The following is a 12,061-nucleotide window of genomic DNA, read 5'->3' as shown; positions in this document are numbered from 1 at the left end:
CATTAGCCATTACATGTAAGCATGTGTATAGTTAATCTTAATTACAAAAAAATGCATCATAATGTCCAAAAGGGTGCATCACGTGTCATGCTAAGTAACTTCTAGTCACGGTACCTAGACTTATACAAAAGTCCCAACAAAATGTCATGGGACTGGGTATTAGCTCTATACAAGTCCCAACAAAAAGGGTGAATCCTTAGACATGCCAACCATTAACGTCGACGTCGCACGTACTCCTCCCACATGCGGTCAGTTATATCATCCTTGAATTCACCCATTGCTCTCTTTGACGCATTAGACATCTTCCTCACATGTCTTCTTTCGGCACTTGCACTCGACTCAGGAGAGTTCCCATTGTTTCCGGTTTGCATATCATCCCTACCAAGGTTCTCCCACGTGTTAAATAGAACATCCCTTCGATTATTGATGCGAATAAAATTATGTAACGCACAACACGCAGAAACAACTAAATGTTGACGATATTGCTTATACTTCGCCATGTTGCTCAAGATGGGAAAGCGAGCCTTCAAGACTCCAAAACACCTCTCAATCACCATGCGCAATGAAGAGTGTCTATAATTAAACAACTCTTTCCCCGATTTTGGTTGCCTAGTACTCATCCTCCTGAATTCTTGGGCAAGATATCGGGTGGCCTTATGTGGTGGAAGGAACGATGCACTAATGGGATACCCCGAATCAACCAAGTAATAGGAACCTACAAGAATAGCATATCCAAATCAGTAATAATAAGGGGATTAAATCAGTAAAATAATCTAAGCAAACGAACTATATTCTAAGCAAAGGAACTATGTAACATATTGCAGCACATAGTGTAGCAGAGCTGCCACACCAATGCAGCCCAAGTATTATCAGACAATTTCTTCAATATCTCATCCTTTCATCTTACTATTGAAAGATTGGCAAATATTTCATATAAATACAATACATGAATTTAGCTATTAATTAATAGCAAATAAGATTTTGATCTTCATATCAGCATTAAAGCCCCAAGGATATTATGCACTAGTCTTCACATGCATGGAAACTGTAACTTTCCAGGTTTGTACTAAAACATAGCATATAGAACTTTTTTACTTTTTGCAGAGGTGTTAGTTTTTCTAGACATAGAGGAGCTAAAAGATAATTATTTGTCAAGCTATGAAGATCTAACAAGACAACAGTTTCTTTTGTTAGGACACCCTAGTAGCTGCCACACTAGTGTTGCAGCAGCTAGTGCAGCAGCTGCCACACCGGTGTAGTAGCTGCCACACCAGTGCAGCCCAAGCTGCACTGTATTGCAGCCCCTGCACTGGTGTGGCAGCTGCTGTGCAGCTGCTAGTAGCTGCAACACAGTGCAGCAGCTAGTAGCTGCCACACCAGTGCAGCCCAAGCTGCACTGTGTTGCAGCTTGGGCTGTTGCATTGTGTTGCAGCCCTTGCACTGTTTATGTTCTAAAATAAAAGCACAAGGGCATAAGGGTTGCAGCTTGGGCTGCTGCACTGTGTTGCAGCCCCTGCACTGTTTATGTTCTAAAATAAAAGCACAAGGGCATAAGGGCATTTAACACAAAATGTTTAGTGATTTATCATTACTGATAGTTAAGACAAACATACCTATATATATAAATGTTTTTCTTTTATAAATCTATATATGCATATATAAAAACTTATAAAGGTTCAACTAAGAAGTCAAAGCCACAACCATTTCAAAGAACCTACTAATAACCCAAACAAGAAGCTGCAATGTTGCAGCTTGGGCTGCACTGGTGTGGCAGCCCGTGCACTAGCTGCTGCAACACAGTGCAGCAGCTCACAGTGCAGCCCAAGCTGCAACACAAAGAACCAATTGTATAAAACCGTATTTGAATCTTCCTACAGAACCAAATGTTAGGATTTAAGTTAAAGGCGAATACCTTTTGGTGGCCATGGGAAGCCATGCTTCGGGTCTTTAATAGCTTCTTCAAACACCCTAGAGTCGTTGGCGCTTCCCTCCCAACCACCATGGACATACGTAAACCGCATGTCATGGTCACATGCACACATGACGTTGGTTGTAACAGTGCTCTTGCGACTCCTATGAGTCTGGAGTCTTATCACTGAAGGCCGAGAACTAACATGTGTTCCGTTAATAGCTCCTATGCTTCTCTACAGTGAATAATGCCAATTAGTTGAAATACTATATAGTAATGTGTACAGCCATTTTGGAAGATATTATGAAATTATTTACCTCAAACCAAGGGTCATACTTATTGTTCCCCCGCAAATGCTCTGGAAGGCCTACCACATTCGGATCGGGCTTGATTAAATATTGGCCCCATGTGTGGACAGCCCGCAACACCCTACGGAACTTGCGATCCACAGTTTCAGTGGAATGCTGAAATCTGTCTGCCACAGGCCGCATCCGAGTATTATGGCCAACAATGTATAAGAATATGGCCACTGCCTCCTGCAGGTCAACACGCCCCTTCCCTTCCTTCAAGTACCCATAATGTTTCAACTCATCAACCAAGTGATAGAATAGATCTAGTGTCATGCGGAACATCTCATGACAATTGGTAGGATTGCCATCTCTCACTTCAACCATATAATTGCTTCCAGTCAAAATGCTAGTACGTTGTGGGTGCTTGTCGTAATTCCGTTGGAAATATGCCACCATCTCTCCAATAAGTGGAAATACAAATCAAAACTCCTCCTCCTCGCTGTCATACTTCGAGTCCGTGTCTGCACTAGTGGTCATGTCATCGTCACAATCACTTATATCCATGTCATCATCACTCAAACTAGTGTCCATGTCATCACCACAACCACCACTGTCCATGTCATCATTGTCGGAGTTAAAATAAGCATCATCAAAATCATATTGCCAGAAAGGATCACTGGGGGAGACCATTATACCTATACCCTGAAAAAACCAAAGCATTAGAACCAAAGATATTGAAATATATAAACGGACAAATTAATATAAAGTACCAAGAGAATTGCAATAATGTTAGCAGCTGAACTCACCCTACAATGTAAGTAACATGAACTAAATAAAAAATATTAAAAAATATATATATAATACTATAAAAAAACACCAAGTACATAACAAAGCCCACACACTAATTTAAGTAACACCATAATCACAAGCATAGTTCACAACACTTTAACATTACAATAAAACTACATTAAATAAAAGTGTTCAATTGATAGCAAAGAGAAATAAAACCAAACGTCGAATATTGTCCAAGCACACACACATAAAGTCCTTAAATGTTACTTAAAAAGTAAACCAAGTGTTTTCTCAAAAAGAAAAAAACTAAACCAAGTGATTCACATAGAGTGTCACATAACAAAAGGTAGAACAAAAGCAATCCCCATTAATTATCCGGCTGCTGCGCGTAGCGCTCCATAAACCTCTTCCTCCTTTGCTCGGGCATGCCCATGAACAACACTCTTTTCTCCTTCTTTTGGAGAGCCTCGGCGACATTAAAGTAGGTGTCATCATCAAGATCTGTATACTAATTCAGCACTTCTAAAGCTCTCCCAAGTGTGCAAGGATCGCCACCACCGGCAGATTGTGCAACATGATCAGAGCTACCAAAAGACTTTCCCTTTTTTTTGGAAAACCTTTCCCTTGCCAAGGCAGTGTACTCTTGAAGAGCCATGGTCATCTCACTAGCCCTATCATTCTTCTTGGCAACCTTCTTCACCTTGGTAGTAGGCTCTTCCATGGGACGTTTGTCCGTGCATTGGGTTTGCTCATCAACAGTGGGATCGTCTTGGGTTACGCCCTCCATGTTAGGATTGTAGCAATCATCATCATCCAACAAGATACGATGTGCCTCACGTTCCTCATTGGCAAGTTCCTCTTCCAGGACACGCTCTTCATCACTATCTGGGGCTGGTGTGTTTGAGAAAATTTGAAGGGAACCAATTGCAGTATTAGGGGCAAAAAGTTGCTTGAGCTTCTCATAATCAGGACACCCTTTCTTCCCTAATGCAGCTGCCTTATTATCCCCCTGAAATGACAATATATACATCAAAATCATGCTAATATGAAATAGAAAATTACAAACAAATATACAAAGAATTAGGATAGTAAATATAATATACCGCAATCACGTTAGCCCACACCTCATCAAAAGCAGTCACCGTTTGGGTTGTCTCATCCCACCCCAACCCGGTATGCCTCAAAAGCTGGCCCCACTTTCTTTGTTTTTGCCTAAGCCTATTATGCTTGTCTTTCACTTGCTTAGGGGTGAAACCCTTCCCGGTTTGCTCATTTAGGGTTTTCGTAATTGGTAACCAAACTTTGGCCTTAAAGACACCATGTTCCATGTTCCCCTTTTGTTGTTCATCGACCATGAGGTCAATGAAAACATGTTCAATGTGGGGAGGCCACTTTTTCTCGTCAACATCCTGTGTTTCTTATGCCATCTAATACAAGTTTCCCAACACAATTGCGTATGTTAATATTTGTATATTCATAGTTCTATGAATTGGCCACTGAATGATTCATTTATAGAGTTGTTTGGGATTACAATTAAAAAAAAAAAAAAAAAAAACTACAATAGCATGTGATTATATGGAGGGGATTCATGAGGCAGGTTTAGGATTGGGATTTTTTTTCCTTCTTTAATAATTAAATAATGCTTCATCTAAGAAAAATGAAAATTATATAAGGAACCAAAGCACACAGGCAGTGTACTAAGTAACCAGCAAGAAAAAGAAAAAATGAAGAAAAATATGATTTATAAAATTTTGAGATTCAATTATATAATTGTGGAGCTGAGTAACATATTATTTAAATCCTAGATTTTAAGTTAGGTTTTGTTTTTATTAATATTAAACTTAAATAATTTACTATTTTGTTAATCAGTTATTATATTGAGGTTGATTGAAATAGTCTATTATAGTGTTGAAGTTTATTATCTTATTATTGATTGAGATAGAAACCTCTTTGTAGAATACAATATTAATCAACGTTTCTATTTTCTTTTATTTATTTATTTAGAGATTACACCTAGATGTAAGCATGAAATGACAAATTAGTTCTTTGAACAAATTGAAGATTTTGATGTCTAAATCAGTACTCGACCCTTTAAATCTGCATTACCCGGCCCTTTAAATCAGTAATTCTAAGTCTGTTATGGTCATACGTTGTTTTTTTTTTTTTTTTTGGATAAAATGCATCTAATAAAAATAACAATGTATATAAACTCCTGCATTCTTGGGCTTCCAATCACAAAATCTTCAAGAAAAATTTCACTGAAGACTAAATAGTTTGAAAAAAACAAGCCATCCAAATAATCTAAATAACAGCTCATTCTATACGTTGTTAAGAGTATAATACAAATGAGACCTCTGTTTTTTTTTTTTTTTTTTTTTTTTTTTTCACTTACATGCTCTATTTTGGACCTATGGTATTAGAGTAAGATAATACAAATTTTCCCTAAAAATCCATATGAGGAGAATTCAATCAACATGTCTCACAAGCCACAACCAACATCAGTACTTTAAATCAAAAACCCCTTTCACATCCAACAAAAAACCCAAACCAGACTAGGGACATGGAAAATGGAGAGGGAGAGAGAGAGATTTACTGCACCTGGGAGATAATATTGCACCTAGGAAAGGGAGAGAGAGTTATGGACACGGTGACAGAGAGCTACACTCGCTGGTGAAGATTCCGGCTTGATTTAGAGCTTCAATGAGGTGTTGTTCTTCAAACACGGACGATCTTCTCAGGCCTGGTTCAGTCTTCGAACACGGACTATGGTGCCATGGAGCTACCTCGTTGGGGAAAAGGAAGTGAAAATGAGAGGGAAGTGAGAAGAGGGAAATTTTTTAGGAAAAATTTTTCGGAGAAATGCAGAGTAACAGGGAAGCTCCAATGGTCAGATGGATGGGACAATTCACTGGTCGAATGGGGCCCACTGAGGCAGCTTATTACGAAACTGCCACTGAGTCATGGATGATGAGTTTTGAAAATAAGGAAAATGTGTTTTCATTTTTGGTCTTCATCACTCAGTTTTTTGAGTGATAGAATCACCAAAACTGGATGACCAAACATGAGTGATGGTGTCCAAACAAAATATTTTCTGTGGGTCCCACAAATTTTGGATGATGAGTGATGAAAACATGATCATATCACTCAAAACTCACTCATCCAAACAACCCTTAATGACTCACTTTTAGGAATGATGGAAACAAGTCTACATAAGGGACTAGTATATTTTAATTGTTATCCTAATTTTGCTTTAAGTTTATCTGACATAAATATTATGGATGCTCTAACTTTGAATGTAAAAACAGATGGTTACTATATGAAAGAAGGCTTAGAACCTTTAGCTATTATTTATAGAATTTATTATAAACTTATGAAAACTACCCTTGACCCTCAATCCATGGTTGATCCATCACCTAAAGGATACACTCTCCTTCTTCAAACCTCAACCCCAGACATTAGACTTTGTGTACCCAAACAGATACAATGGAAAGACATAAACCTTCTTGAACAATGGAAATTACAGGCCATTGCCCCCACACCAAAGATAGAAAACACTGAACCAAACTTCGTAGCATAACAAATAGATCGTATAGTTATTATTGCATTCAATAATAATGACAGACAAACTGATAGCCTTATTAGACCCAGTAGTTCTTTAGGCAGAAAGACCCCTATGATGTTTACCCCTAGAAGCTCCTTCTCCGCCAGGACATCTTTCTTTGACTATAGACCTTTACCTCCTCAGAATCTTCCTCTAGTGATTCACCTTCCCCCTATAAACACTAAGAAAACCCCTGACCAAACAAAGACAGTATATTATCCGGTAGATACCACACAACTTACCCCTAATGTTCACCCCTTTATCAGCCCCAACCTCAACCTGATTCTTCTACCCATACAGATATATTAGGATTTATTGAACATGATAGACAAATTAATTTTTTATCTAAAGAATTTGTTTTAGATAAAGAATTATTAAAACATGACTATTTAAAACCTGAAAATACTGACAGAAAAAACCAATTTTTTGAACAACATAATGAACAAGAAAGGAATAATTTAAGAACTAAATATTATGAAATGGTGACAGACTTGCAGACACATTTTAGTTTCTTTGACTTTTTGGACTATCATAACAAAAAGATAAGTGTAATAGAGAAAACATTATCATGGACGAAGACAGAAAATCATGAAAAGGTGTACCAAACTTACCCACCCTTTGAATTAGTCATATTGAATCAAAGCAGTGGAGTTCAAGTTTTGGCTACTCCTATTAAAAGACCTAGTCTAAGTGATGATAACAAAAATCTAGATAGTATAATTCAACAGAATAATTATACTAATATATATCTAAAAACAATCGGTCAAAAGCTACAAGATATAGAAGACAGAATAACAACCCTTTCTACTTCCATTAAAAAAGAAAATGTGTCTAATATCCCTTTATTTATCCCTCATGAAATACCTCCTCATCTCAGAGCACCTTTAAAGAGACCCATGACAAAAAAAAAAAGGATAATTTGCTTGATGAAATAAATAAAAAACTAGATTTAATGAAATTAGAGTCACAAAAAGACATGGACCCATTAAATAATAGGAAGTTAAATACAATAAGAAGAATTGAATCTTCAGAGGATGAAGATTCAAAAGATAATCAATTGACAGATTTGACAGATTCATTAGATATAGATAATTTAGAATCACAATTTACTGATAAATTACAGAGTAATAAATTAACTTTATCATCTTCATCACAAGACCGTAAAAAAGGAAGAATTGAGGAACCATATCCCAAAAAGAACTAGTATCCTAAACCTACTCCTCCTGATTTGCAGTTTGAAGAAAGACATACTTTTGTTAATTCATCTTATTCATCAGATTTAATTTATGAATGGAATATTGATGGAATGTCAAAATGTGAAATAATAAATCTTTTACATGAAATGACATTGCTCACTAACGTCTATAAGAATCATGGAAAACTAGATCACCAGATAGCCCATTTAATTGTCACTGGTTTTACTAGCCAATTGAAAAGTTGGTGGGATCACTATTTAGATAATGATGACAGAAATGGAATATTAATAGTTGTTAAAAGAGAAACAGATGGAAGCGTTATCATGACAGACAGAAAGCCTTCACAAGATGCAGTTAATAGTTTAATTTTTACCATAACTAAACATTTTGTTGGAGATCCTAATCAATATAAAGAAATAGCTTCAGATGTTTTAATTAATTTAAGATTAATTTAAGATGTCCACAACTTTCAAATTTTAGATGGTATAAAGATGTTTTTATTTCAAAAGTTTTAAGTAGAAATGATTGTCAACAATCATATTGGAAAGGAAAATTTATTTCTGGTTTACCTTACTTCTTTGCTCAAAAAGTTAGACTTGATTTAGCCAATAATGATGACGGAACTATAGTCTATCCTAAATTAACATATGGTGACATAATATCTTCAATCAATAAGACAGGCTTATGGTTATTTAATGATTTAAGATTGAAAAATCAAATAGAGAAAGAAAAAAGATATGATAAAAAAGAGCTAGGAACGTTTTGTGAGCAATATGGTTTTGAACCATTGATTGCTCCCTTTAGGAAAAGAAAAAAAGAAAAGAAAAATGCGGATAGATACAAGAATAATGACAGAAGATATCATAAAAGTAGGACTAAAGAAAAGAAAGAAGAATCCAAAAGAAAGAAACATGATAGATATAAAGAAAGAGACATTATTTGCTTCAAATGTGGCAAAAAGAGACATTCTAGTAGATACTGTAACTTTCAAAGAAAGATTAATAAACTTGACATATTAGGAAAGTTAAAAGATAAATTAATGAGTATAATAGAATAGACAGATAGTGATGAAACAGACAATGAAATTCACCAGATAGACAATTATGATACCACCTCATCATCAACAGATATTTCTTCAGATAATGGAAAAGTTAAATTATGCGATTGCAATAATCCTGATAATTGTTATTGTAAAAGAAAACTAAAAATAAGCATTTTAACAAAACAAGAAAATATGATAATGGACTTAATAGACAGACTTCCGAATTCACAATCTAAAAAAGATTATTTATCTAAATTGAAAGAAATTTTGCCCAATCTGACAGGCTAGAAATAGATTTGAAAGATTATAAGTCGACTTATAATTTTTCAGAAATTACTGATAGATTTAAACCCAGTAAATCTGTAACAATAACAGATTTATAGATAGATGTCAATAATCTAAGAAAAGAATTAAAAGAATTAAAACCAAAAAATTTCATTTTAAAGGACATGATTGATCAGATAGCCACACAAGTAATTAGTGTAAAGGATAGAATTAGATATGGTAATGAACCCTTGACAGACTCCTCTCTCCTTGACAGAAATAATTATGTGGATAAAAGTTTTCATAAAGATGAATATAAAGACGAATTTTTAAATATGATTGACAGAATGGTATTCCAGAAATGGTATACTGAAATAACTTTGGTTGTTCATAAAGAATTTTCGATAACAGTTGTTGCACTTGTTGATTTTGGAGCTGATATGAATTGCATTCAAGTAGGATTAATACCTTTTAAATATTATGAATCAACAATAGACAGATTAACCTAGGCCAATGGTGATAGACTTAAAATAAGCAATAAATTAACTAAGGCATATATACACAATAATGGAATCAATTTCAGAACACCTTTCTTTTTGACAGACAAGTTGTCCTCTAATGTTATTCTAGGGAATCCCTTTTTAGCTTTACTTTATCCTTTTTCAACAACAGACAATGGAATATGTACTAATATCTTGGAAACGGAAGTAAATTTTAAGTTCATCCTACCTCCAATCCCTAAGGATATACATTTGCTAAAAGAAATCTCAATATTTAAGAACATAAATACTGATGAGCCAGTAGCATATAATGATGAGATTATAACAAATGAGTTTACTACTAATGTAAAGGTAGATGATACTACTTTACCCAGTAGTAACACTTATGTATATGTATATATATATTATTTTCACTTAAGTATATATATATATATATATATATATATACTATCTCTTCAAAAAGTTTATTTAAAATTTTCTCTCAGAAATATTTTCTGTAATCTATGCCTTTCCCTGATCTTCCCAAAATCCTATGTCCCTTTTAGAAATAGACAGACTTTTGAGATGTCCCTTGTTAAACTCCCTTTGTAGAATTTGAAACTATGACAAATGCATGAAGGCCTTCAATTAAGGTGTACTTGCACAATTTGTTAATTTTAAAATTAATGGTCAATTGCTTGGCAAGCAAGATAGCCATTCTAAGGCTAATAACATACCACATTTTGCCAAAACAGAAATCCCCAATGAAGATTTCAAACAAAGCATGAAGGCGTCTCAATAGAGACAATATCCCTTCAAGTAGTGATTTGCAGAATGTCCAGAATATCCAGACAAATTACTATTCATCAGCATGACAGATCACTATTCACCAGCATGTGTGAATAGCTTCCAGAAACTCTACGAAGATTCCATGAGCAATAAGATAATTCTAATTTGCGGATACAGATTGGCAGACAGGGATAAACTTAACAAATCACTATTCACCAGTACAGATCGCTATTCACTGGCATGCGTGTAGACAAATCCAAGACAGTCCAAAGATACAGACAGATTTTCACTACTGTTTACTAGCATGCAGACATATTCCCAGACAGACAGAACACTGTTCACTTGCATGCGATAGAAAGTATCTTGACAGATTTCGATTCTCAGAATATATGGTTCCCACTGACAGTTTAACTTAATTTTACTCACTCAGGTTAATTTACTATGGTTTACAACATCTATAAAAGGGACAGACTACGAAGACAGAAGACAAACTTCAAAAAGACTCCAAATAGGCTTCAAAACTTACAGGCTTCTAAATTTTAGTTTCTAGACTTCCAAAAGATTCCAAGCTTTAGAAAGACTTTGTAATAGCTTTCCTTCTCCTTCTCTCTGAAAGACTTTTGTACTCTTCCCTTTTGTAATCTTGTAACCTTCCTTGAGACAGAACCTTGTAACCTTTTAGTTTTATTTTGTAATCTTGTAACTCTTTAGACAATGTTTATTTTCAAGCTTGTATCAGAAAGAAGTTTGTTTTCAAGAAAGAAGTTTTATTTCAAGTAAGATTTTATTAGTTTCAGTTTTCATATTCCATACTCCATTTTAACCTTATTTTGAATATATCTATTTTGCTATTTTCTTCTTTATCATCTATTTTATCATTGTTTATGCTTCTATATTACCGCTGTGCTCTCTCTTGGGTAGTCAATGGTATCAAGAAGATTAGTTTTACTTGGAAACAAATTTATTATAAAATAAATGTGCACAATTGAAGCAGATCGATACAAATTTATTATGTAAAATAAATGTATAACTATATTGATTATCTTCAATTGTTCATTGCTTATATGATCTGTTCACAAGAATAGTGTTTCTTTGTCTTTTGTTGGCTGAATCTATAGATCTTGATAGTCATAAATTTAACAGTATGCATATTTGAAAGACACATCAAGTGTATGTAAAGTGTAAAAAAATGTACTTGTCTGTGATGGTGGTTATGTCTTCCATGTCAAATTTGGAGAGGGAGTGAAATTTTTATTTTTATTTTTCAAACCAATAGAGATATTGTTTGAAAAAGAAATCAATATATAATGGCTAAAACATTAATATTTAGAAGAGTTATTTGATGCAGATAGTGTTTCAATTGTAATCAAATTATCTTCTCCCTTTTTATGCATATTCTCCTTTTTGTTTAGTGTCTTAGGCTTTATATCAAATTAGCTTTGTTCATCCTTGTAATTCATTTTAATTAGAAAATTTTGTATTCACGCTTTATCTAATTAGTTTTGGAGGTGGTATTTGACTCGGATTAGTATTTCAATTGTGATCAAATTCTAGTAGGATATAGTGATATACATAGGACTTAATATTTATTTATTTATTGATTTTATCTATAAATTTCTTGCAATTTGGGGCAGTCAAATTTTTTTTTTTAATTTAAAATTAAGGTTTTTTTTTTTTTTTTCAACTTGAACGTGTACAT

General features: G+C 34.4%; 1 protein-coding gene across 1 annotated transcript; it reads right to left on the bottom strand.

Moving 5' to 3' along the window:
• Positions 1 to 2,679: 2,679 nt before the first annotated feature.
• LOC126719563 (uncharacterized) lies at positions 2,680 to 4,346 on the bottom strand. Its single transcript, XM_050422095.1, has 4 exons — positions 4,095 to 4,346; positions 3,609 to 4,000; positions 2,970 to 3,006; positions 2,680 to 2,901 (listed from the first exon to the last, which is right to left on the bottom strand). The coding sequence occupies exons 1-4, from the start codon at positions 4,344 to 4,346 to the stop codon at positions 2,680 to 2,682; spliced, it is 903 nt and encodes a 300-aa protein (XP_050278052.1).
• Positions 4,347 to 12,061: the final 7,715 nt, after the last annotated feature.

The sequence above is a fragment of the Quercus robur genome, chromosome 3, assembly GCF_932294415.1.
Source record: "Quercus robur chromosome 3, dhQueRobu3.1, whole genome shotgun sequence".
Classification (NCBI taxonomy): domain Eukaryota; kingdom Viridiplantae; phylum Streptophyta; class Magnoliopsida; order Fagales; family Fagaceae; genus Quercus; species Quercus robur.
The sequence above is the reverse complement of the archived record's forward strand: the minus strand, read 5'-3'. Positions and strand labels throughout refer to the sequence as shown.

Bases quoted from the DNA above. Each gene is read 5' to 3' on its own strand.
- LOC126719563 (XM_050422095.1), bottom strand. From the start codon at position 4,346: ATGGTCGATGAACAACAAAAGGGGAACATGGAACATGGTGTCTTTAAG. The intron at 3,007-3,608 runs GTTTTCCAAAAA...CTTACATTGTAG, and splicing joins ACTGCCTTGGCAAGGGAAAG to GGTGAGTTCAGCTGCTAACA. The intron at 2,902-2,969 runs GTACTTTATATT...TGGTTTTTTCAG, and splicing joins ACATTATTGCAATTCTCTTG to GGTATAGGTATAATGGTCTC.